Source organism: Megalobrama amblycephala, linkage group LG15, assembly GCF_018812025.1.
Source record: "Megalobrama amblycephala isolate DHTTF-2021 linkage group LG15, ASM1881202v1, whole genome shotgun sequence".
Taxonomy (NCBI): Eukaryota; Metazoa; Chordata; class Actinopteri; order Cypriniformes; family Xenocyprididae; genus Megalobrama; species Megalobrama amblycephala.
The window spans coordinates 27,103,500-27,129,652 of record NC_063058.1 but is presented as its reverse complement, the minus strand read 5'-3'; the positions used below and the strand labels follow the sequence as shown (position 1 = coordinate 27,129,652).

The following is a 26,153-nucleotide window of genomic DNA, read 5'->3' as shown; positions in this document are numbered from 1 at the left end:
AGAGGCTCTTCCTCGCGGTGCCATGCAATGGTACTGGACGCTCTGTGGACGGCCCGATCCTTGACCGCCTCCTGGTGGCCGGCGATGGCTCCTCCAGTTGAGGGCAGCCAGCAGCGAGTCCGCCGTCCCCTGCTCCTCCCCTTCATGGCGGACAGTAGCAGGCTCCAGCCCACGGCAGACGACGGCACTCCTCCGCTCCCTCCAGGACGGCAGCCACCCCACCTCGTCCCAGGAGCACGGCATCCGGGTCTCCGTCCCACCTTTCACAAGGCTCCAGTACCACCGCCTCGGGCAGCCTCTCGCGGTCTTCACTCCTGCGCTGCCCGAACTCCGCAGCACCGCGATCCCCCTCAGCAGCAAGGGCTTTCCGACAGCATGTCCCTCCTTCCTCCCGGGTTTCGGCACCAATGTAACACAGTTCGTAGATACGGGAAGAAGGAGGCGGGAACCGGCGAATGTTCAAACAAACTTTAATATAAAATAAACAAATACAAAATGAAAGTAATGCCGGCAGACCCTCGCGGATGTCTGCCGGCCACACCAACATAATAAAACATAAAATAATATCCAGGCCTGGTCCTCTCTTGTCCTTCACTGTCGTCGCTCCTCCTTTTATGCTTCCGGAGCTGCTCCGTGAGAGACTCAAGGCCGGTGCGCCTCACAGGTGGAGCTTGTTAACTCTCGCGCCACTGGCCTCGCGCCGTTCCCTCACGGCTCTTGCCCGCCCTGGTCGCCACTGTAATATAAGTCTCTGGTGTCCCCAGAATGCATCTGTGAAGTTTCAGCTCAAAATACCCCACAGATCATCAGCAAAAACACATCATTTTTGTGTGACCCTTTAAATGCAAATGAGCTGCTGCTCCCAGCTCGCTTTTCAAAAGAGGGCGAGGCTTTTACAGCTCACACTTCGGTTGCTCATCAACAACAAAACTGGAGAATCTCACGCAGCCAAAATGATGATTTTCGATAATGGTGTTCAGCCTTACATTGTTCAAACCGGAGTCGGACACTGATAGAGAGACTCAGGAAGACGTTACAACTTTTAGGATGCAATTGGACGTTTCTGAATGTTTACTGGATACATTTATGTAGTTGCTGTGGAGTTGATTTTAGCGTGTGCCGTCATGTTAATCTTTTGTGCAAATCCAGCATTGAATTGACCCTTGCTTGTGAAGCAGTCCAGCGTAAAATGACATCACATTAGTAGTATAAGCTGTTTTGTGGGTGTCATAGGTAACACCAATACATTTCTGTCAAACACAACTTCTGTTTGTGCTAGCATAAAGTAATAGAGGGAATGGAAGCTAAGGAAAGCACACGGAAAGTGGAGCTTCCTGAACTGAAGAAACACATTACATTACTTAATAATACTTACATTTTCTTCATCTGCAGCTTTGCCTCACTTGCGAAAACAAAATGGCGGCGCCATGGGTGGAAACGTGCAGATTAAGGGGTGGTTATATTATAATAAGATCCCCTTCCTACGTCAAGAGGGGAGCGAAATCTAAGCGGCACATTTTTTTCACATGCTTGCAGAGAATGGCTTACCAAAACAAAGCTACTGGGTTGTCGTTTTTCATGTTTTCTGGGTTGGCAGATGCACTGGGGACCTGATTATAACACTAAAACACGGAAAAAGTCTGATATTTTCCCTTTAAAAATGGATCAGGGTCAGAATGAGGTTTGAAAATAATAATTTTTCTGCATATATTTGCTTTTTATTTGCAAATAAACTGTATTAACATTTTAAGTGAAGCTTAAGGAATATATTGAAATAACAAAAAATCCATGTCATGACCCCTTTAAAAAGATGATGATTGTTGCATGCTAAAAATATTTTCAGATATTTCAAATTTAGTGTAATTAACTTTACAGGATAAATATAAAATCTGGAAACTGAAACTAAGCACTACCCGAAATTGACTCCTATCTATTTTTGTGAGCAGGATTAGCCAGACACACACACAAACATCATTTGAAATGCTGCACAGAACGCCACAGCCCAAACAAAGATCAAGTGCTCTTTGTTGCTTGTCTGACCACAGCTTCATTGTTCATCTGTGCCTAGACTTCACTCCTTTAAACACAGTCCCATTCCGGCATTGTGGAAGAGGCCAATCATCACGCCTTCTCCTGGATATTAGCATTCTGACACTTTTCTGTTCCCTTCGGTAATGTAGGAAAAAAAGCAACAACATGAGTACTTGTGTGGGCTGCCGCACAAACAGCGCCACTTCACTGTGTTTTAAATGCCAACAAATCCATTTTCTCAACCCCGATTGTTCTGCTGTCATCAGATACAGATTCACAGTTGTATTTTGTGCCTTTTCAGATTCAGACTAAAATAAGGGCGCCATTGAGATGACATTTCAATTGAGTGCTTCCATGACTGCAGAACGGCTCTGGGAAATGTGACACAGGCCTTATTGTCACCACCAGCTGCAGCGTTGGGAAACGTAGCAGAAAGGATTGGGTTTTAATTCTCGTGCTCAGTGGTTACGCTGTACAGAGAATTAGATTCAATTAAAGTTCCAAACATCGAGTGAAGGTCTTTTGTTTTAAGATTCTGTATACTAAGGCAAATTCTGAATGCTCTCCATTTTAGGTCAGTATAACCCTCTTCTGGCTGTGTAAGATAAGATAAGCGAAGTGCAAATGGTTTTTGAGATGCAAACAAATTTCTGAGCTTTAAACAATTGAATTTTGCTTGCTTTTTTATTGCAGGAAAAACTCACTGACTACATTGTTTCTCATTTTACAAGTTTTCTAGGGAACACCACAGACGATATAATAACAATAATGACCGTTAAAAATAATGTCTCATTTTTTGGGTGCGTTTAATCTGTCTTGGCATCTATGAGAAACTCCATCAATGACATCATTCATGTAGGGCAAGGGTGAGGTTGGGCAAGAGCTCGAGCAGGGAAGAGGTGGCACGAGGAATGCTTTTGGTTTGCTGAAACGCACAAGCTTGGACGTTTGTGATATCTGAATACTTTCGAGCAGGGTAAGTGATATATTTAATATAATTCTGCTGCTGCTGATGTATTTCCTACAGCGTTCATACAAGTAGCCTACATACACAATAAAATTTCCACCCATTTTGGTTCTTTTTAATTTCAGTTTATTGTTATTCATTATCAGTCTCTTAGGTCGGGAAGGTTTTCTCATGATGAAGTGCTCTCTTGGACTTTTTCTGTTGGTCTGTTGTTTGCCTTTAGCTTGGGTAAGTTAAATGGACATGGTACTTATTGTCGGGTTGTTTTTTTTTGTGTGGCTTTGGTCATGACCTCAATGCTTTTTATTTGAAACAGGCGTTAAGCATTATGGAATGCGATTCTCCTCTGCAGGCTCGTCTCTTCGATGCTACAAGTGTGAGGATTACACTGGGGGCCATTGCACTGTGCAGCAAGTTTGTTCTTACGAAGACGCATGTTTGTATCTTCATGAGAAAGGTTTGTGGATAAAGTTTTAGTATGCAGTACATATCATCCTGAGACAGAAAAAATCTTTGGCACTTATAATATAATATAATATAATATAATATAATATAATATAATATAATATAATATAATAATCCCACAGCAAAATCTCCAGAGTTAAATCAACTCTGCTCAGAGTACATATGGTCCCTCTCTAAATAGTGTTAAAATAACACTGAAGCAGAGTTAAAGTTAATGAGATAATTAAACAATTAAGTGATGATTGTGCATTAGTGATGAACACCTGCTGTTAACAAGCAGAATCACTGAAGAAAAGAGAAACACAAGAACAACAACTGACTTCAGCCACAGCCTTATTAATTGCTTAATGATCTAATTAACTTTAACTCTGCTTCAGTGTTACTTTAACACTATTTAGAGAGGGACCATATGTACTCTGCGCAGAGTTGATTTAACTCTGGGGATTTTACTGCGTACTTGTACACTAGTGCATTGTATATATTTTAAACACAAATATTATTGTTTCATTATTATATTATCCAAAAAGTACTTGTACACTTAAGTCACTTAAAATATCTTCATATTACATATAAAATATCAAACAATCTACAAACAAGTTTATTGCGATTCAACATTAGATAAACATGTATCAAGTTTTGAAAATAAAACCAGGCCAATGGGATGTTATGTAATTAGCCATTTTTCCCATTGCAATGTAAATAGTTCCAGTTCATGGTTAACAAATGCTATCAGCCTATCCATTTTCTAAGTGTCCATTGTAATTTCCATGCATACATTTTCTAACTAACTTCACTTTTCTAAAGCACTTTTGCAATAACTTCTAACCAAATGATGTTGAGCAGTATTGGGTAAGTTACTCTAAAGAAGAATTTAAAAAACTGTACTATACTAATTACTCTAAAATATAATCACTTACTTAATATTACTTATTAATTCGTAAATTAATTGGCCATTGTGGTAGAAATTGCCCTACGCACCTGACTTAAAGATGCAGTAAGTGATTTCTGAAAAACGCTTTTGAAAGTGGATCAGACTGAGCACCACAACACACTTGTAGCCAATCAGCAAGAGGGGGCGTGTCCACTCCTGATGGGGGAGGAGAGAGAGTGAGGAAGAGAGAGATTTGAAGAAAGACTGTAGAGAGACTAACAATGAACTCTTGCTTCTATATACTGTTGTCTACTGTATGGTCATTTTTTGTTCTTCCTAGTCGTTTGTTCATCATCTTTGCTTTATTTTTCAATGAAGGGAGGGGTGTGTTTCTTTGAGTTGATTTATAATACTGTTCAACAATGATTCTCAGAAATTGCTTACTGCACCTTAAAGTTAATCTGGGAAGTCTACTGATGACGCTTATCAGTTTATCCTCTAGCACATCTCCTAATCGATGTCAGCTGAGTCGGACAACGTCTTGTCTCTTATGAACACTATCACTTGGGAATAAGGTCTCTAGTGTTCCACTAACTTGCTGCTCAGCAGTAACCAGACAGACTCCAGACAATGGTTTAGAATACGGCCAGGAGGACCTTGTATCAATCACAGAGAATCCGCTCGACTAAGACAGTACAATAGTTTTTATAGAATAGGAGCATGGCAAAGGTGACATGATTCATTACCTTATTTTTCCACAATATAATTGGACCTTCATATATATGATTCAGCAAACTCTTTTGCTACTAGGTAAAAGCAAATCTGGATTTCTTGAAAAGGTCATGAGTATATATTTAGACAACTGTCTAGTTTTGTTTCTCCTTTTTTATAATCAGGCGTGATTTAGACACACTTTGGCCCAAGTGTTGGGGATATTTAGTTTTCAAAAGCATATAGATGTTAATCCTGCAAGAAAAAGTTAACACCAAAATGTTTTTTGTTTCTTCAAATAAATTGAGTTGAATAAAGAAATAAAAGAGAACAGTAAAAGGTTTAGTTTTAGAGTTTAAGGGTATGTTAACACGACAACGATGTACTAAAAATGGAAAAGTAATTTCCGTTTACATGAATCAGTGAAAACGACTAAAATCGCTGTATTATTCATGCCAGGCCAGTAGTTGATGTCACTTTTTAAAGAAACACTATGCACATATTGACTACACATGAAGTGTCACCGTTTTCACAAATTCGAGTTTTTGTAGTTTACACAGAAATGATAATGGTATAGTTTTCAAAAACTTGCACTTTGAAACCCGTTTTCAAAAGTTTGCATTTCCAGGCCACAGAACAATGTTGTCATGTAAATGAACCACCAAAAACTGCATAAATTTTTTTTCGTTTTTTAGTTTAAAACGGTGTTTTGTAAATGCCCCCTTAGAAATAGAAATGTCCATATGTCTTTAAGCGTATGTTTACACGACAATGATGTACTAAAAATGGAAACTTTTTCCTTTGTGTTTTTTGCGTACAGACGACAATGTTGTCAAAACGATCCTCGTTCACACGGATCCACAAATTCACAACACAATAATGATATCGTATTCAAAAACGTGCACTTTGAAACCTGTTTTCAAAAGTTTGCATTTTCAGGCCCCCAATACACCATTTTTTTGTGAATAAATGTCCATAATGCATAAAAAGTTTTCCATTTTTAGTTGAAAATGGTGTTGGTAAACGGCCAAGAAATAAAATCATACAAAATACTGATACATAAAGGGAATGGAAAATAAGAAGTGCTTCAAACACGGAATGTCCTTCTTATTTTCTAACTAATAAAGTTAAGAATATTTTACATTCACAAAACACTCTTTTCTTTTTTCTTAAATTGTTCTAAAGATGAAGCAGTTCCTACTCAGGAATTCCTAAGTATAATTTGAATTCTTGAAAAGAATGTTCTTAAAAATCATCAAAAATCAAATAACCTCTTAAGTTAGGATAACCTCCAACTTGCAAAATTAGTAGATTTTAACCAGTATATACTGTATAGCTTAATAATTTAAATTCTAACTGACTTTACTTAATGTTTTGCTTGAAAAATGTGTTTTTAATATAAAGCAATGTTGTTCATACAATTTTAAGTGTGAACTTCTATTCTGCTTTATTCTACACTCTTAAAAATAAAGGTTCCAAAAGGAAGTTTTCACAGTGCTGCCATAGAAGAATCATTTTGGGTTCCCCAAAGAACAGTTTTAGTGATTAGTTCTTAAAAGAATAATTTTTTGAAGTTTGAAGAACATTTTAAAAATCTAATGAACCTTTTTCCAATATAAAGAACCTTTTGTGCAACTGAAAGGTTACATGGATTTTAAAGGTTGTTCATGGAACCATCGATGCAACCTTTATTTTTAAGAGCGTATTCTATTCTATTCTATTCTATTCTCTGATTAAAACATTTCTCATTTTCCAGGTGGAAAGACCATTCGCCGGTGCATTCGATACACAGACTGTGATAACTCTCGTCTGTCCCAGCAGTTCCCGTCGATATCAGAATACACTTACAGGTGTTGCAACACTGACCTGTGTAACAGCGGGCCAGTGACAGCTGCAAGCACGCCATTCTTATACCTGCTGGCGGTGCTCAGCGGCCTCTGGTCCTGCTCCATCACTGTATGATTTCACAATAGAACTTCTGCGGAGGTTTTTTTGTTGCCATACCTCTTATGCATATCTATATATTTACTATGTACCATTATTTAGTGATTGTTTGGTTTTGACTAACCACTTATAAATCGAAAAAGCACTGTTTGTTGTAAACTATTTTGATTCTAATACCATTGTGTTCTGAATTTTATTTAAATACATTTTATTTTGGTTGACATTTTAAAATAATGCAGCAAATGTTTGATCTTTTCATATATGACCTTTGTATGTGGTACCATTACATCAGTAAAATAACCAATTAAAAAAACCTTGATTTTCTGAATTTCTACGTTTTAGACATTTTTAAAGAATGTACTTATGTTTGTTTTTTTAAGGGTTGTCTTACTCCTTACTAGCTTAAATGTCCAGTTTCAAACTTCCAGTTCAAGAGTCCATTCAGCACCGCGGACAGCTCCACTTCATCTAGCCATTTAAATTCAGCACCTAAAGATGGATTCACACCATGTCGTAATTACCGCAAATAAAGCTCCATATGCCATAAACCAATCATTCTTAAAGGGACAGTTCATGCAAAAATGAAAATTATGTCATTAATTACTCACCCTGATGTTGTTCCACACCCGTAAGACCTTTGTTCATCTTCAGAACACAAATTAAGATATTTTTGATAAAATCCGAAGGCTCAGTGAGGCCTGCATTGACAGCAAGACAATTAATTAATTTATTTCAAACAGTTCATGTGACTACAGTGGTTCAACCTTAATGTTATGAAGTGACGAGAATACACAGCAAAATCTCCAGAGTTAAATCAACTCTGCTCAGAGTACATATGGTCCCTCTCTAAATAGTGTTAAAATAACACTGAAGCAGAGTTAAAGTTAATGGGATAATTAAGCAATTAATTAAGTGATGATTGTGCATTAGTGATGAACACCTGCTGTTAACAAGCAGAATCACTGAAGAAAAGAGAAACACAAGAACAGCATTATTAATTGTTTAATTATCTCATTAACTTTAACTCTGTTTCAGTGTTACTTTAACACTATTTAGAGAGGGACCAAATGTACTCTGAGCAGAGTTGATTTAACTCTGGGGATTTTACTGTGTACTTTTTGTGTGGCAAAAAATAAAAATAAAAAAAATATCTAGTGAAGGGTGATTTCAAAACACTGCTTCATGAAGCTATATGAATCTTTTTTTTTTGAATCAGTGGTTCGGAGTGTGTATCAAACTGCCAAAGTCACGTGAACTATTGAAATTTCGAAAAACACTTATGACGTAACGAAGCCTTGTTTACTGAAATCATGTGACTTTGGCGCTCCGAACCACAGATTCAAAACAAAAGATATGTAAAGCTTTGAAGCTTCATGAAGCAGTGTTTTGAAATCGCCCATCACTATATTGTTGAAAAGTTGTTATTTTGGCGCACAAATCGCTTGATAACATTAAGGTTGAACCACTGTAGTCACATGATCTGTCTTAAATATGTCTTTAGTAGCTTTCTGAGCATCTGAAAGTGATCTTGCTGTCAATGCAGGCCTCACTGAGCCATCGGATTTTATCAAAAATATCTTCATTTGTGTTCTGAAGATGACCGAAGGTCTTACAGGTGTGGAACGACATGAGGGTGAGTAATTAATGACAGAATTTTCATTTTTGGATGAACTAATCCTTTAAATCTGCTGTGGTCAGGTGGTACAAGTCATAGCTCTCCAAGAATTACAAGTTTACACGTTGTAATTACAAGTTCTACAAGGATGGTCGTAATTATGACATGGCGTGAATGCACCTTAACACTGAGTAAAAAGAAAATAGGAAAATATGTATTCAGTACTAGACTGCTGAGTGGATTTGAAACAGCCGATTTTAAAATCTCCACCATTCTGAACACAGATGGGCCGGCTTCACTCTGTCTACCAAATGCTGCAAAGTCTCTAAAAGTAAACTCTGCCCAGCTGTTGACTCCTAATCCTGTGATATAACACGCCGCTTTCCGAAAAAAGTAAAGAAACCTGCAGGAAGTGCTTCAGTCGGATATATAAAATGTCATATACTTTATTAAATACATGAAATACACAAAATAAATTAACTCGCTGATATGTAAACAGTGAAATCAACACGGAATGTATTATTTAAATAGCTTAGGGAGACACAAACATGATGTGCTCAATCAGGTCCTCTAGTTCACACACAATTGCACAAGGCCACACAATGTAAACACACTATATGTCAACATTTACAAGCTAAAAACAGCCACATTAAAAACAAAAAGGTCACGTAAACACAATCACATCTCATAAAACAAGATGAGAACACAAAAAGGCAAACAACACCCTGCTGAAAAATCCAGAATAAACCAGCATGAATTCCATGGATGGTTTATGTTGTTTAGAGCTGGTATAATGCTGGTCTGGCTGGTGGACTAGCACAGTCATGCTGTTCCCAAGCAGAACTGAGATGGTTTGCTGTTCCACCAGCTCTCCAGCTTCCCATGCTGGTCCCAGCATGCAAAACACACCTTATGCTGGTAACCAGCAATGCTGGATTTTTTAGGAGGGCAGAACTGGAATATTTTAAACGGGTTTATGGAATCAAAACCCAATATACAAAACATATACAGCTGCCTCATGTTTGCTTCAACAGCAGCAGCAATATATTTTAGTCTGGGTAGATGCCATATTTAATTTGACGTGAATGAAAACAAAGCTGTGGAGTATAAAACGGATTGAGCCACACAAAACACGTTTTTGTATTTCACTTTGCTGCTTTTCCATTGTTTTTCTATGTAAACATGCACTAGAGGGCGTTTGACTGTTGTCTCTTTGCAATGTCAAGATAAAGGAGGTCAACATTTAAAAACGCAAAGTCGTGCACGCAATGGTCAAACACATCCGTTTAGCACCTGATTATAATTCCTGCAAAATCACATTATAATTTATATAGTTTAAAATGCGTTATAATGACCATTAATGTCTTTTAAATTACATGGTTCATATACTAGTGTGTATAACTGAAGCTATAGGTTATGAAATCAATCATTTCTCATTCTTAATGTTTCTTTTTTTAGTTAGCTTATGTACTAGCAAAGCATACATCTACCTGATTAGCCTGCTAGCTTAGCTTATATTATATTATGTATTTTGTGCTTCTAATATCTGTTTCCAGATTGTTTTAATATCCATTACATAGACATTCATTTTATATTTCAAGCATGTTGATTGTGCACTTAATGTAATAAACAACATACAATAGTGAAATATAATTAGTCAAGACATCACGATAACAACTTTTGATCAGGCATTGCTGCCTTGAGGCCTAAAGGAGACCCGATTCCTGGGGGGGACTCGATTTCTCATGACATCGGTACTATATGAAGGGGAGAAAGCGCAACGCCCAATATGGTGGAATAAGTCCCAACTTATAAATAAAAGAGCAAATCGCCAATTGGTAAAGTCATTTCTTCACTGCGGCTGCTGTTATTAGCTCCAGTTGCTATAGATAGTGATGGGCAGATCGAGGCTTCATGAAACACTGAAGCAGCTGAATCAAATGTGCCGTAATGATTCGAGGCTTCGAAACAATCTGACACCCGTCTCCACGGTGACCCCTAGTGGGCAGAGCAGTGCAAATGAATTTCAAAAGTTTTATTTAAAGTAAAATCAATTAAATGGAATTAACTAATCATCTAATAAGATTAAATATAGAGTGTCTGTATAATTTGTGTTCTTTTATCAATTTTAAAGGCTTGTTTATCTGTTCCATGGCTCAAGCTAAACAGGCCAATAAGAGATTAATAACTACCATTATTCATTTTAATTATTCTAATGTATAATTAAAACATCTACAACTGTATAAAACTGATCGGAGATCAGGTAAAACCATAGGGTAAAGCCCTAGACACTTGTTCAATAGTTCTCAGTGAATCTGCATGATTCATGGGCTCACTTTATCATCGCCCTCTATCGGTGAACCATTGAAATTTCGAACTGTTTCGAAACAGTGATGACGTAATGAAGCCTCGTTTACTAAAATCACGTGACTTTGGCAGTTTGATACACGCTCCGAATCACTGATTCGAAACAAAAAGATTCATGAAGCTTCGGAGCTTCATGAAGCAGTGTTTCGAAATCGGCCATCACTAGCTATAGATACAGACAGGCTGCATCCAAGAATCGCATACTTCCCTATTATATAATAGGCGAAAAAAATTATGTGACAAAAAAGTATGTCCAGTACTCATAAAAGAGTAGGCAAAAAGTACCTGGATGATCTTCTTCCGGCAAGATTCTGAAGTGTGCATACGATGGACACTTTATCCCATGAGGCCACAGGAGAGGATGGCAGTGACGTGACGCAGCTGATGCCGTAGGTCACGTGATAAGGGCAATACGGTGAATATAGTATGTCCAGATTATAATCGTACTTCACACATTAATACTATGTAGAACATACTTTTTTCGCGGTTGTGAAGTAATTACTTATTAAAAATAAGTACCTACTCGAGAGTATGCGATTTCAGACGCAGCCTCTTTATTTTGAGACACGCGCTTACGACTGTGCATGCGCATTGATTGGTCCTGCCTGAAAAAGCTTTTTTTAACGCTATTTGAGCATAAAAACACATTTATGAGACAGTTGTCAGATTTCACTGGTGATTTCAAATATGAAATTTAATTGTAGGATTGGTGAATAGAGAGCTTTAGAGAATTTGAAGGTTCCCCAATCACTGATAGGAACTGCACTCGCATGACTAAAATAGCTGCACGAGAGGCATTTCAAAGATGGCCGCCGAGTGAAATGACTTGCCTGAAAGGGACTTTGGAATAGCGCATGTTTACATACGTAGTAGCCCAGTGAAACACAAAAACGCATTCAGTGTAAATTAAGTAAGCTCTTTGGTCATGTTTATGGACGTTTTGAATTGACTATACTGTACTTTTAAGCCCCACAGCCTCTCTTTTTATTCTCAAACTATTTATGTCGTCTACCCTAACTAGGCGCCACGGCTTGACTAGTACTGCCAAGTACCACATTTTCTCTGTCAAAACAATCCTAAAATTCATCATATTGCCAGCAGAACAGGACAAAATCTACAAGAAATTCTAAATTGTCCATGTTTTGACAGTTTACAAAACATGTGTAGTATAAAACCTATTTGAGACCTATGTGCTATATTTTGACAACTAATGTCTCCAGTAACTGCTAGATCATTTCTACTTCCATAGCTCAAAAAAAAAAAAAAAAAAAAAGTTTTTTCTGTGCTTTAATCGCTCATGTCCTCCATTGTCTCTTCTTCAATCTCTCTGCCTATCTCCTCAAGTTTCACCGTTTTCTTTTGGCCCTTCTTCTCCTCCTCTTTCTCCGTTGTTACGTACCACGGCTTGGCTGCCGCGTCATCGCAGGCCCTGCCGCCACCCCTCCTGTACCCGCCCCGTCCCGCCCTCACCAGCCCCCAGCCCTGAGGTTTACCCTCATGGGGCCCACTGTCCTGCACGCCCCTGGTCTGATCCAGCTCTTTGGCGCTGAGGGCCGGCATCCGGACGGGGACTGTGTTCCCAAACTTGGAGTAGTCGACTGAGTAGCGCGCATCCTCCTCCGTCATAATGGAGACGAAACGCCGACCCCACAAGATCTCCTCTGGGGTGTAGGATGTGCGGGCCTGCATTGTGATGCCGGTGGTCTCCACAACACCTGGTAGGACAGACACATCGGCTCTGTTTCAAAAACTAGTGAGCTATATAGGCAGCAACCTTATAAGATATCATCAGTTTGTCTTTTCAATTTAGTGTTGGTTTTCACTCTTTCATTGCTCATTTTAGTTTGGAGTTTTCAATTTATTGGTTTTACTGGCTTAGGCCTTGGGCCAATAAGGAAGTTTAAAGAGATAGTTCACCCAAAAATGAAAATTATCCCATGATTTACTCACTCTCAAGCCATCCTAGGTGTATATGACCATCTTCGTTCAGACGAACACAATCACAGATATACTCTTGCTCTTCCCAACTTTATAATGGTAGTGAATGGGGGCCTTGTTTTGAACCCCCCCAAAAATGCATCCATCCATCATAAAAGTAATCCATACGGGTTAATACAGGTCTTCTGAAGTGAAGCGATGGGTTTTTGTAAGAAAAATATCCATATTTAAAACTCTATTATCTATAATACGTAGTTTCCGGCAGACGGCCGTACACATCGATTTGCAGTGGAAGAGTGACCTCTGACCCGACGCATGACGTAATGACGAACGTGGAAGCGCAGAGGATAGAGCAAAGCAAAACACCAGTCACGAGTTAGAAGTCTAAAAGATCATTTTTAAAGAGAAATGTCAGAGGATTTCGATATAAGAGAAGAGGAGCTTGAGTTTGTTGCACAGCCCTATTTGTACTCATTTGCCGTAAGTCGGCTTGCGCATGTGTATGTTTACGGTCGCCTGGAGGAAGCTAGTTAGTTTTAAATATGGATATTTTTCTTACAAAAAGCCAGTGCTTTGCTTCAGAAGGCCTTTATTAACCCCCTGGAGCCGTATGGATTACTTTTATGATGGATGGATGCATTTTTGGACGGCTTCAAAACACATCCATTATAAAGCTTGGAGGAAAAAGAATATTTTTAAATATATCTCTGATTGTGTTCGTCTGAAAGAAGATGGTCATATACACTTAGGATGGCTTGAGGGTGAATAAATCATGGGATAATTTTCATTTTTGGGTGAACTATCCCTTTAAGTAGCTTTTATAAACGTACCTTAGAAACATATTTTAAGATAAAGACATTAAAAAGAAATGCACTCCATTCACCTTCCAAAATAACAATGATCTCCAGGTCTTCTGTAGCCAGCGACTGCGCCGAGACCTCATACAGCGGACTTCCTCTGTCAATAGTGTGACTGATTATAAGTGGAGAGACGAGGAATATGCCATTGCTCCTGAGAGGGTTTTCCACCTGGATATCTAGCTGACAAACAGGAATCACCTCACCCTCCGCTGTCACTGTCCGCCGAATCACCTGAGGAACAGAAGTCAAGATTAGGGTGGAATTCAAGTCAAGATGTTCTGGACAGAAATTATGCCTCCGAAGGGATAGTTCACCCAAAAAATGAAAATTCTGTTGCTGAACGCAAAAGAAGATATTTTGAAGAATGTTGGTAACCAAACAGTTGATGGACCCCATTGACTTACATTGTATGGAAAAAAATCTAATAAAAAATACTATGAAGTCAGTGGGGTCCATCAACTATTTGGTTACCAACATTCTTCAAAATATCTTCTTTTGTGTTCAAAAGAAGAAAGAAATTCATACAGGTTTGGAACAACTTGAGGGTGAGTAAATGATGACAGAATTTTCATTTTTAGGTGAACTGTCCCTCTAAAAGGACCATTTTGTCTTAGTGTGAAGAACATTTTAATAATCTAAGTACCTTTTCCCACTATAAAGAACCTTCTTTTCAATGGAAAGGTTTCATGGATGTTAAAGGTTTTCATCAAAAACCCAATAAAGAACCTTTATTTTGAAGAGAGTAGAAGATATGTGTCACCTGCAGCTGAATGGTGGCCGAGATGATCATGCTCTTCCTCAGATCCCCGACGCGGAACATAAACGTCGGTCTGCCGTTCCGCGGCGCAATGACTGCGTTCCGCGAGAAGATGAGGGTTTCTGCTCGCCGGTTGGCTTGAGCCGTCTTCATGAACACACAGCCCAGCATGATGGCGTTGATGATCAGGCCCAGAATGTTCTGGATGATGAGGACAATGATGGCCAGCGGACATTCTTCCGTCACCATCCGTCCTCCGAAACCAATAGTGACCTGACATTACGGAAACATGTTTTTTATGATCTTACAAACCTTTTAACCTCAATTTAGGTGCACTAAGCTCAGCTGACACTGTTCTAGATAAGGTCAGTTACCTGCACTTCAATGGAGAACAGAAAAGCAGATGTAAAGGAGTGAATGGAAGTGACACACGGCACAGGTCCGGGCTCATTGGGATCTCGTGGCTCCAGATCACCGTGAGCGAACGCCAAGAGCCACCACACCATGGCAAAGAGCATCCAGGAGCAGAGGAATGCCGAAGTGAAGATGAGGAGGGAATGCTGCCATTTCAGGTCCACCATGGTGGTGAAAACATCTTGGAGAAACCGGCCCTGAGAAGCAATAATTGCATCTGTTGTCTAATAACATGTTATACAACAATATGTAAGTGAATTGAGAGTTGATTTGTGCATCACACCTGTTCTCGTATATTCTTGTGGGCAACATTACACGAGCCATTCTTGGTGATGAAACGCGCCCTCTGTGACTTTGGCCGGATGCGACTGGGTTGTGCGGCATCCTCAGCGAGTCGTGTTAACAGGAACCCATCAGGTAAAAGGCCTTTACGGGCCAACATTATGACAAATTGGTGGCTGATTGGTGCTCCACGCTACATAAAGAAACAAATTAAATTAAATTTAAATATACATTGGCACTAAGGGTTTGACTATTTAACACATTAAAAAAATAATAATATTAAATTTTCAAGAACTTGACATGATGCATAATTTGTCAGTCATGCATAAATGAAACAAGAAGGAGATTTATGTAATAATACTAATGTCACCGAATGTGTTTTAAATGCACAATAATCAGGTTTCTATATTTATCATCAATAAATCCTATTTATGATAATGTAAAACATATCTCATACATTTTAACTAAATGAATCTTGCTTGTTCCACAGCTAGCCATTTTGAATTGAACCATGTTCATATTTACATTTAATTTTCACTTAGTTTAACACTATACTGATAATTATAAATTTAATTAAATACATTTTGGAAATAATAAATGCAAATACTTAACGATAAACTATGACATTATTATTTTTCTTTTACTATTATTATTATTATTTGTGTGTGTGTGTGTGTGTAAGAGATTACATGAATTAGTCGGCTCCAAACGTCTGAAAATGATTTTGCATTATTTTATAATTCCATAAAAAAAATAACTATAATACAATTTCACTACAATTATATTGTATAAATAGTCGTATTATCATTTATATGTAATTATAGCATTTAAGTAAGTTTAACCGAAACCTTTACATGAATTTTAAAAAGGTTTGTGCTTGGAATAATTGCGATTAATCTTCGCATATTTCCCTAATTTAAACCCCTTATTTAAATGCATATTAAATCCATGTAGTGCACTGTATTCAGTATAAATATATAAAGATCGTACATTAAGAGGATTCAGAGGACAGTGGTGTTTGTTATCATTCAACACAAGCTCTGAAATCTCACAAATCTCACTTCTATTAAAACATCAACAATATAACAGTTAATTATATTTAAAAATCTCAAGCTTTCCCGCTTTATGTTGTGTATCTGGGACTACATCTACTTGATTAGATATATATTATATAGGCTATTTAATTTAATGCATCTTCATTACAAAAACGCACACGAACAGTTAAGACATGCAAATATTATCGGATGTAATTATGAAATCGTTGTTTTGGTATTTTGCGATTCGTCGTTATAATGATAGCATAATCAATGTTATGCATTATTATAACATAAAGATGCTTACCTGCACAACAATAACAGCACTGTTTATTTCATATCGACGTCGTTTAAAAACTAATATTAACCGAACAAAATGTTTAAAGAAAACAAACGCAAGCAGATGGCAGGCTAGGAAGCTTATGCAATCAGACAGAGTCCTTATGATAGAAAATTGAATGACTGGCGGACAAACATATCCCACAATCCTCTCGCGACTGCTGCTCTACAGTGAACGCTGCGCTGCTCGGCGGCTCGCTTCTTGATAACTGTACGCTGTTTTACAGTTGTCAACCATTTTAGTGAACTCATATGTGTTGGTATTTGTTTTAGACATCGTTTACAGTTAAAACGAGTAGTTTTTGTTGGTGTTCGAGGTGTTTTGGAGTGTTTTTGGGCGTTGTTAGCTGATTAGCTCTTTAAAAATGGCTGATCCCTGGAATCGAGGTTAGTGACACGTAGCAGTTTTCTTTTAATATACAGTTATAGTTTCATTTCGACTATTTTATTGGTATATCCTCAGAATATTTTAATTTTATGATGCTTCTCTGGCCTAAAAACAACGTTTATTGTTGATGTTGACAGTAAAGGTAAACTTGAATCTGAAAGTGGTCAGATATACAGTGCTCAGCGTAAATGAGTACACCCCCTTTGAAAAGTAACATTTTAAACAATATCTCAATGAACACAAAAACAATTTCCAAAATGTTGACCAGACTAAGTTTAATATAACATCTGTTTAACTTATAACGTGAAAGTAAGGTTAATAATATAACTTGGAGAACAAAATTTTCAGTTTTACTCAAATTAGGGTGATGCAAAAATAGTACATTTCACTGAAAGTCTCTGGAGCAAAGCTACATTTTAGACTACAAATATCTAATTTAACAAGAATTCAACCATAGGTTATTCATTATCAGACAGTTGACTATAAAAGGGTGTTAAAACCCATTTCACGCTGTCAGCAATGGCACCACATGGAAGAGAAATGTCACAAGACCTGAGAAAGAAAATAATTTGTTTAGAAAGGTGAAGGCTACAAGAAGATCAGCAAAGCTTTACTTATCAGTCAGAATACTGTAGCAAAAGTGGTACAAAAATTTTAAAAAGATGAAACTGCAACCATCTCACAGAGACGTCCAGGTCATCCACGGAAGTTAACACCTCGACAGGAGCGTCTTCTGATGAGAAGGGTTGAAGAAAATCGGCATGCAAGTTCACTGCAGTTATCTAAAGAAGTAGAAAGCCAAAACTTAGGTAAAGTTGGTTTTATATTCGCACATTCGGACTTCTGATAAATTCAGACTTTCCAATAAATGTGCAATAAATTAATGTTTGCGAATTTTAAGCAGCAACATGATATTGACAACCAACGATTGTCAACTTACAACATTTTTCACAGTCGATCAAAATAGGCAAGTATTGTTTTAATGGCATATTTACTTGTGAATGTCCAATGTAGTGTGATTAACAAGGCTATTGAATACGGATGTCCGAATGTGCGAATATAAAACCAACTTTATCCAAGTAAAGCCAAACTGGTGTGACTATTTCCCGTGACACAATACGGCGTACACTGCAGAGGAACGTGCATGGGTACCGTCCACAAAAGAAGCCTCTCCTAAAGCCCAGGCACAAAAAAGCCCGCCTAGAGTTTGCAGGGCCCATGCTGACAAAGATGAAGACTACTGGGACGCTATACTCTGGAGTGATGAGACCAAGATAAATGTTTTTGGAACTGATGGCTTCAAAACTGTATGGCGTCGCAAAGGTGAGGAATACAAAGAAAAATGCATGGTGCCTACAGTGAAACATGGTGGTGGCAGTGTCCTTATGTGGGGCTGCATGAGTGCTGCTGGTGTCGGGGAGCTGCATTTCATTGATGGCATCATGAATTCACAGATGTACTGCTCTATACTGAAAGAGAACATGCTACCATTACTCCGTGCACATTTCCAACATGACAATGATCCTAAACACACATCTAAGGCCACTGTTGGATTTCTGAAGAAGAACAGTGTGAAAGTGATTCAGTGGCTCCTGATCTGAACCCAATTGAACACCTATGGGGAATTCTGAAGAGACAAGTTGAGCATCACTCTCCATCCCTAAAAGAGCTCATTCTTGAAGAATGGAAAAAGATAGATGTTGCAAAATGTCGCCAACTTGTTCATTCCATTCCTAGAAGACTTGGTGCCGTCATTAAAAATCATGGAGGCCATTCAAAGTACTAGATGTAGTAGTTTTTGTTGTGGGGTGTACTCATTTTTGCATCACCCTAATTTGAGTAAAACTGAAAAATGTGTAATCTAAGTTATATTATTAACCTTACTTTCATGTTATAAGTTAAACAGATGTAATATTAAACTTAGTCTTGTCAACATTTTGGGAATTGTTTTTGTGTTCATTGGGATATTGTTTAAAATGTTACTTTTCAAAGGGGGTGTACTCATTTACGCTGAGCACTGTAAAGTCATATTGGTGTAAATTGTGTCAAAATGACTTAATAACAGTGAATTTTGTGGACTTGACAGGACATGGTGCGGTGGATGACATGCTGGATGCTGAAAACAAGCTGATGGCAGAAAATCTGGCCACTAAAGTTTCTAGACTCAAGTCTGTAAGTCAGATATTATACACACACACACACACAGTATTTATTAATCAGTGTTGGGATAACGCAAGTTACGTATTCGGATTACTTTTTTCAACTTAAGGCATTATTTCAGATAAGTAATGCAAGTTACTTTTTTCCCATTAATTGACTGACTTTGCATTTCCTTCAGTTTGCATTTGCCTTCAGTTTATTAATTTTACTTTTGGTATGAAAGGACCTGTACATTTGCCAAAAATATAACTTTTTTTCGTTATTAAGAAACAAACAAGCAAGCCTTGTTGGGAAAAGTAATGGAATTAGTTACTTTTTTAGGGAGTAATGCATTACTTTTAAAAGTAACTTCCCCAAACACTGTATATAATGTGATTTTAAAATAAGCGGTCATGTTGTGGCATTTAAATGTGTTTGGTCTCTTTCACAGCTGGCGTACGACATTGACAAAGAGGCTGAGGAGCAGAATAGCTACTTGGATGGCATGGTGTGTGTGTTTTATCAAAGTGTTGATGTTCCGTGTGCCGTGTTTGCACATGGGTGTAACTCATCATGTGTTTGACATCCTTGTTTACTCAGGACTCCAATTTTCTCAGTGCGACTGGCCTGTTGACTGGAAGCGTGAAGAGGTTTTCCACAATGGTACGGTCCGGCCGAGACAACAGAAAGATCCTGTGTTACGTGTCCGTCGGCCTGGTCGTGCTCTTCTTCCTGCTGTACTATCTAGTGACACGGATCCAGAACTAATGGGTCGTTTGCTGATGTTTTAGAGCAGGTTTCTCAGTTCTATGAGAGCTTTTGTGGATTCTCTGTTTGATCCTATTATGAGGAGATTTCAGTGAAGTGTACAGTAGATGTCTTTTCATTAATATTAAAAAGAATAACTGCAGTCTGAGGATGATTTATCACATTTAATTCAAAGCAAACCCTTTGTTTACACTCTCAAAAGTGGACTATTCAATGTATATTTTTATTCATAATCGAAAGAAACATGCCACGGACCAATATTTGTTGTATTATTTCAAATTAATTAAAAACATATTTTTTCAAATTCCATGCTTTATATTTTTATCATTGTAGATTATGTAAGAAAATGTAACTAACAGTTGTTTTCTAACATTATGTAAATTAAAGTGATTTTTAATGCGAATGCTGCCTTGTGGTTTTTCTTGTGATATATATATATATTTTTTTTTTACCCAGGTTAGATGAAGTCCTCATATGATGTCCATTTAAAACTATTGGACATATCTGATCCTCAAAATCAATGACTTAACATTTATTTGTGTAAATTAAATCATTCACAAAACAACATATTAAGGAAATCTTCAATATATAGGCGTGAAACCTCAAACACTATTGGGCCAGTGTTTCAGATTCATTGTCCAAATCTTGAATCCGTTGTGTGTAACATTTTCACGTTCTAGCTAAAAGAGAATTTTAACCTTATAAAACCTACTGTTATATTTGATTCATGAATTTCTAAGGCCTCTAACATTTTCAACATGATCAATCCAATTGGATGCAATCTACTACATGCCTTCTGCCATGTGACTGATAGTTCATACTTTTCTAGCAAGTAAACAACATTTTAATATAATTCTAAAACTGTCCACCTTCAAGTTGTGGTACGTGTGTCTTTGTGATTTGAAATAATAAATTATTATTAAAGTAAACGTATTAATAATTCAATATTTCAAGTTATAATAGAAAACACAACACCGCTGTTCTCCTCCAGTCCGCCAGGCGGCGGCGCAGCTCTCAGTGAGTGTGCGCGCCGCTCTCTGTTTCTCTCGAAGAAGAACATTTAGGATTTTCAAGACAGCAGCAGCAGCGGACGGTCAGTTAACGATATCGCCTGACGGCTCTCTGAGGGCGAAGTAAAGCCAAGTGTTCCGTTTTTTGTGTTTTGTTTTCTTTTGTTTTTTGCATTTAAGTTGTCCAGATGTCCGGTGAGATGGAGGCGAGCAGCGAGGAGCAGCAGGTTCGCTCATTCAAACACGTTTCGTAAGAGGCCGAGCGCATCTGACAATGTGATTGTGCTGATTCAGTCATGAAAGACGCACTGTTGAAATAATAATATATAAATATATGTGTTAAATTGAGAGCTGCTTGACCATATAAAACAACACTGGTTTTACTAGTCTTTTAAACTGTAACGTTAGTGTGTGTTTGTAGAAGCGTTTTAGTATTTAGAATAATTGTCAAGTATTTGTGTGTGATTTTTTTTTTTTTTTTTTTTTTTTTTTTTTTTTTTTTTTTTTTAAATAATATATATAATATGACAACTTTTATATAATTAGGTAAGTTGTGAAAAATGGACTAATCATTATGCTGCTGTTAGTTTAATGTAGCTTTACTGATTTGACAAGTAACTTTCACCAATCTGTTTCCTGTGGTTTATGAAATTGAGTTTGAAGTTATTTTGTTCCCATATCTAATGTAGGAGATGCAGGACACTGTTGTAAGTCCAGAAAAAGCTGAGGAGGCCAAACTGAAGGCCCGATATCCTCATCTCGGGACAAGGCCTGGTGGGTCAGATCTGTTACGAAAAAGACTACAAAAGGGGGTAAGTTTTCGAAAGAGATCTTAAAAGGTTAGTTCGTTCAAAAATGAAAATTCTGTCATTAATTACTCGCCTTCATGTCGTTCCAAACCTGTAAGACCTTCATTCATCTTCAGAACACAAATTAAGATATTTTTGATGAAATCTGAAAGCTTTCTGTCCCTTCATTGACAGCTAAACTAATCCGTATGAATTGAGCGGTTCAGTCCAAATTTTCTGAAGAGACTCCATTGCTTTATATAATGAACGATAATTCGATTAATTGTGCAGCCCTACTTTATATGATGAACAGATTTAATTTAGGCTTTTATTCATATATAATCCTTGATCAGCGAACATCAACAGTTCAACCGTACTTGCTTGATGCGAGAGAACAAACCTCATTGGTTCGCAGGCATCAAGCGAACATGTTTGAGCTTCTGTTAACCACAACTGATGTACCAGTTGATTATTGTTTATATATGAAATAAAAGCCTGAATTAAATCTGACACGATTCCGTAATCGTTTAAAGGCGCAATTACTAACGCATGTGAAACAGCAGCACCGTCATTTTTAAAAAGCTGTGTACACAGCCTATGTATTTACTCCACGAACTAACTCTACAAAACAGTGATAGATGGACCTTTGAACAGTATGCGAAGGAGAAAATCCAGCGTGACTTTGACCAAGTGAAACATGATTATTTATGCTCAGCAAGCGACATTGGGCGTCAACCACACAGCAAACGCTATACTGTCTACTTTCTTTGTCTAACAGTTCTATCTAATAACGTATTAGACAGGACTGTTAAACAGATCGTAAACTAATGAAGACGGAGAATGTGAGCAATGTGTGCTCAGGATCTGTCTGAACTAAGGCTGGGTAAAAAATGTAGATTTCTCAATTTTAATCTATTCTCATTTTTGCAAACCGATACCAATTCTTAAATCCCAAGAATCGATTAGTCTAGTCTGTTTTCAGTGGATGAATGAACAGAACATGTAGCACCTCCCATCTTTGTGCTTTGTTACTTTTGATATGAAGCAAAGTCTCAGATTTCAAATGACGTCCATCTTATTATGAGATTCAAAAAATAAATACCGTTTTGGTGCTGTTTAATGTGACGTGACAGATCGCTTTAGCACCTCAGTTCAAGAGAAGCAGCAGAACGGAGCGCATGAGAACATCCTCTCTTTAATATCAGTTACAGAACAAAATGAACATGAATGAACATCTGAAGGTATGTTAAAAGATACAGTACAACTTATTGAAATCCGTATCATGTCTCTTGTAATCGCTCAATGAGTGTTTCAACCTCGGAAATACGTCAATAAAACAGCTTGTAAACAATGTCACATGACATCATATTTACCTCGGAAAATCATATTCAGTGACCATAAACTCATTAGTTAGCTAGAAAAATGAACTCTAGAGAGCAGCATTCTGATAAATATATGCACCGTTAGACTATTCATTATAATTTTTAATGTTCTTCAATGCATGTTTGAATAAATCAGTTATGACAGCCGCGATTTAAATGTTTAACGAATTGGAGTAGAAATATGATTATGTAATTCTAAACTTTATTTAAAATAAAAACATAATTGAGTGTAATTTAAGTGTTTGTATATAAATGTTAATTTAACCTTCAATATTATAGTAATACCAACTGACTCCCATGTGAAGTTTACAGCATTAGTTGATTTTTTTTTTTTTTTTTTCCTCTAGAAAAAAATCATTTTCCTCTAGAAAATTTGCTATGTACTGTAACTGAAATACTACATCCAAAATAATCGATATTGAATTGAAATTGTAATCGAATCGAATCGTGAAAATTGTGTAAATACCCAGCCCTAGTCTGAACTATTCTCAGCGCCGTCAAAATAAAAGTCACAACAACAGGCGCGGTTTACATCACTTCAGAGTTCCTACTGGCGGTGCAGATGCAACCAGAAAAATGGCCCATGTGTTTATTTATTTTTTTTATTATTTAAAGAATAAACCAAACCAAGGTACAGTTGATGTTTGAGGCTTAATGCTATAGAAAAGCAATAAAGAAGAAAAAACAAACGGGAAGAGTGTTTTCAGTTTGTTTTTTATTTTAATATAAAAATATGGCATTCAGTTGCTTCAAACAATTGTATAAAGCTATTCAAAACATGACTCAAAAATAATTGTGATAACTGTAATTTAAAAATCGCAATTACAATTTCAAGGGAATAATCCACAATTATTATTTTTGTCATAATCGTGCAGCCCAAATATAAAGTGATCGAATCGCTTCTGAAAATTTGGACTAAAGCGCTCAATTCATATGGATTAGTTTTACGATCTCTGTATGAACTTTTTGAAGCATCAAAGTGGTAGTCGCAAAGCTGTCTATGGAGGGACAGAAATCTCTCAGATTTATTAAAAATATCTACAGTTGTGTTACAAAGATGAGCGAAGGTCTTACAGGTTTGGAACAACTTGAGAGTAAATGATGACTGAATTTTCATTTTTGGGTGAACTATTCCTTTAATATTGGCAGAATTCAATCTATTGATTGCTAATAATGGACATTGTTTTTTTTCCTTGCAGCAAAAATACTTTGACTCCGGTGACTATAACATGGCCAAAGCCAAGATGAAGAACAAGCAGCTCCCGACTGCAGCGGCGGAGAAGGAAGAGATCACCGGAGACCACATTCCCACCCCTCAGGACCTTCCTCAGCGGAAACAGTCTCTGGTGGCCAGCAAACTCGCCGTCTGATGCCATTCCTGCTCTCTCCATCTCCATTATGTTCCCTCAACCATCATTTTGTCTTTCTTTTGCTGTCTTTTCTTACTCTTTTTGTCTTCGGCTGTAGAAACGCTCTCAATATAATGTTTTGATAAGGAAATGTGTAGATTGCTGCTACCAGCGCACTTGGATTTAACCTTACAGTTAAATGTATTGCATCAATGCCAAGGTTTAAACATGGTAATCTGACCGATTGAGTCAGGTCAGCATTATTTTAGGGTTTTACACTTTTTCCGTCTTTTCAACCACTTTTGTTTTTTGTGCATGTCTTGAAAAAAGACCTGCATGAATGGATATGGACTGGACTTGAAATAATCACATCCACCTCTTCTGCCAAAACTGTGCCTGTTGGAAGAAAGAAAAGGCCTCGTAGACGTTAGCTGTTTGAAGTTCGTTCGTTGAGATCTGCTGTTTGCCTCCTACCTGTTGATTATGAAAATGGCCTTAAAACTGTCAGTTCCCCCACACTGAGGAGCGTTGACCTCTTCACTGACTCGTCTAGGTTGTGTTGCCAGAACAACTGAAACGATTTATCTGAGCTGTACAAACGTTTACTGTCACAACTGTGCCATTTGTTTTGTAAATAAAATAGTTTTGCACATGTGCTTTGAGACCAAGTAGTTGTTTCTGAACTCTGCAGTATTTCTTGTCTTTTAAAGGCAGTAGAATTGCTGTTAAAATAACAGAAATAAAATGTATTTTAAATACCTATACTAATTTAATGGAGCCACAAGCACTTTTTGACAATACACTCTTAGCAAAGTGGCTTGTTTAACTAGGTCTAGTCAAACCTTGATTAATAAATTTAAAGAAAGGATTATTAAAGTTAATGTGCTCAGGGGTTGTTTCTTTTTAATTTTATCCATATCTTAGTTAATATATAATTAACTAATGCTTTATTTAGCTTGAACGGTTTTCATACAGAATGTTCAAGAAATACAACTAGCTTACATTTGAATTTTACGTTGTTTTTCTGCCTTTGTATATCTGGACGGGGTGCAGTAACTCACAATCGCCACATGGCGGCACTGTTTCCACGTCTGTCATCGCTACGGCGACTCTTTTTATTTATTAATATTTTTATTCGAGCGTTTATAATATTGCCAAAGCCAAGATTATGAACAAAAATCTTATTTTAACAGCAGAGAAGACATGGATATACAAATAACCAGCTCACATTTTGAGTATTAATTTGTTTTAATACAATTTCCTTAGCGGGCTGCAGTAACACACAATAGCCACAAGACGACACTGTTTCCACGTCTGTCATCGCCACGGTGACTTTTTTTATTTATTAATATTTTTATTCGAGCGTTTATAATATTTCCAAAGACAAGATTATGATCAAACATCTTATTTTAACAGCAGAGAATACGTGGATATAAAAATAACCAGCTCACATTTTGAGTATTAACTTGTTTTAATACAATTTCCTTAGCGGGCTGCAATAATCCACAATCGCCACAAGGCGACACTGTTTCCACGTCTGTCATCGCCACGGTGACTTTTTTTATTTATTAATATTTTTATTCGAGCGTTTATAATATTTCCAAAGACAAGATTATGATCAAACAGCTTATTTTAACAGCAGAGAATACGTGGATATACAAATAACCAGCTCACATTTTGAATATGAATTGTTTTAATACCTTTTCCATAGCGGAATGCAGTAACACACAATCG

General features: G+C 37.3%; 4 protein-coding genes across 6 annotated transcripts; 3 read left to right on the top strand and 1 right to left on the bottom strand.

Moving 5' to 3' along the window:
* Positions 1-2,348: 2,348 nt before the first annotated feature.
* On the top strand, positions 2,349-7,317 carry LOC125246834 (CD59 molecule (CD59 blood group)). The gene is made up of 4 exons (XM_048157909.1): positions 2,349-3,007; positions 3,145-3,230; positions 3,315-3,455; positions 6,802-7,317. The coding sequence occupies exons 2-4, from the start codon at positions 3,170-3,172 to the stop codon at positions 7,005-7,007; spliced, it is 408 nt and encodes a 135-aa protein (XP_048013866.1). The 5' UTR covers positions 2,349-3,007; positions 3,145-3,169; the 3' UTR covers positions 7,008-7,317.
* Positions 7,318-11,016: 3,699 nt separating this feature from the next.
* Positions 11,017-16,695, bottom strand: kcnj11l (potassium inwardly rectifying channel subfamily J member 11, like). The gene is made up of 6 exons (XM_048157884.1): positions 16,564-16,695; positions 15,224-15,415; positions 14,901-15,137; positions 14,530-14,799; positions 13,793-14,000; positions 11,017-12,686 (listed from the first exon to the last, which is right to left on the bottom strand). The coding sequence occupies exons 2-6, from the start codon at positions 15,380-15,382 to the stop codon at positions 12,259-12,261; spliced, it is 1,302 nt and encodes a 433-aa protein (XP_048013841.1). The 5' UTR covers positions 15,383-15,415; positions 16,564-16,695; the 3' UTR covers positions 11,017-12,258.
* A 19-nt stretch (positions 16,696-16,714) lies between these two features.
* On the top strand, positions 16,715-20,293 carry bet1l (Bet1 golgi vesicular membrane trafficking protein-like). The gene is made up of 4 exons (XM_048157907.1): positions 16,715-16,982; positions 19,070-19,155; positions 19,574-19,630; positions 19,723-20,293. Exons 1-4 carry the CDS (start codon positions 16,961-16,963, stop codon positions 19,888-19,890), a joined length of 333 nt encoding a protein of 110 aa, XP_048013864.1. The 5' UTR covers positions 16,715-16,960; the 3' UTR covers positions 19,891-20,293.
* Positions 20,294-20,919: 626 nt separating this feature from the next.
* Positions 20,920-25,081, top strand: arpp19b (cAMP-regulated phosphoprotein 19b). 3 transcript variants are annotated; one of them, XM_048157904.1, is made up of 3 exons: positions 20,920-21,127; positions 21,590-21,712; positions 24,270-25,081. In XM_048157904.1, the coding sequence occupies exons 1-3, from the start codon at positions 21,089-21,091 to the stop codon at positions 24,438-24,440; spliced, it is 333 nt and encodes a 110-aa protein (XP_048013861.1). In that variant the 5' UTR covers positions 20,920-21,088; the 3' UTR covers positions 24,441-25,081. The 3 variants fall into 3 exon arrangements, with proteins under 3 accessions (XP_048013861.1, XP_048013862.1, XP_048013863.1); XM_048157905.1 differs by having other exon boundaries at positions 20,926-21,150; XM_048157906.1 differs by lacking the exon at positions 20,920-21,127 and adding an exon at positions 21,153-21,176.
* The last annotated feature ends 1,072 nt before the right edge of the window (positions 25,082-26,153 follow it).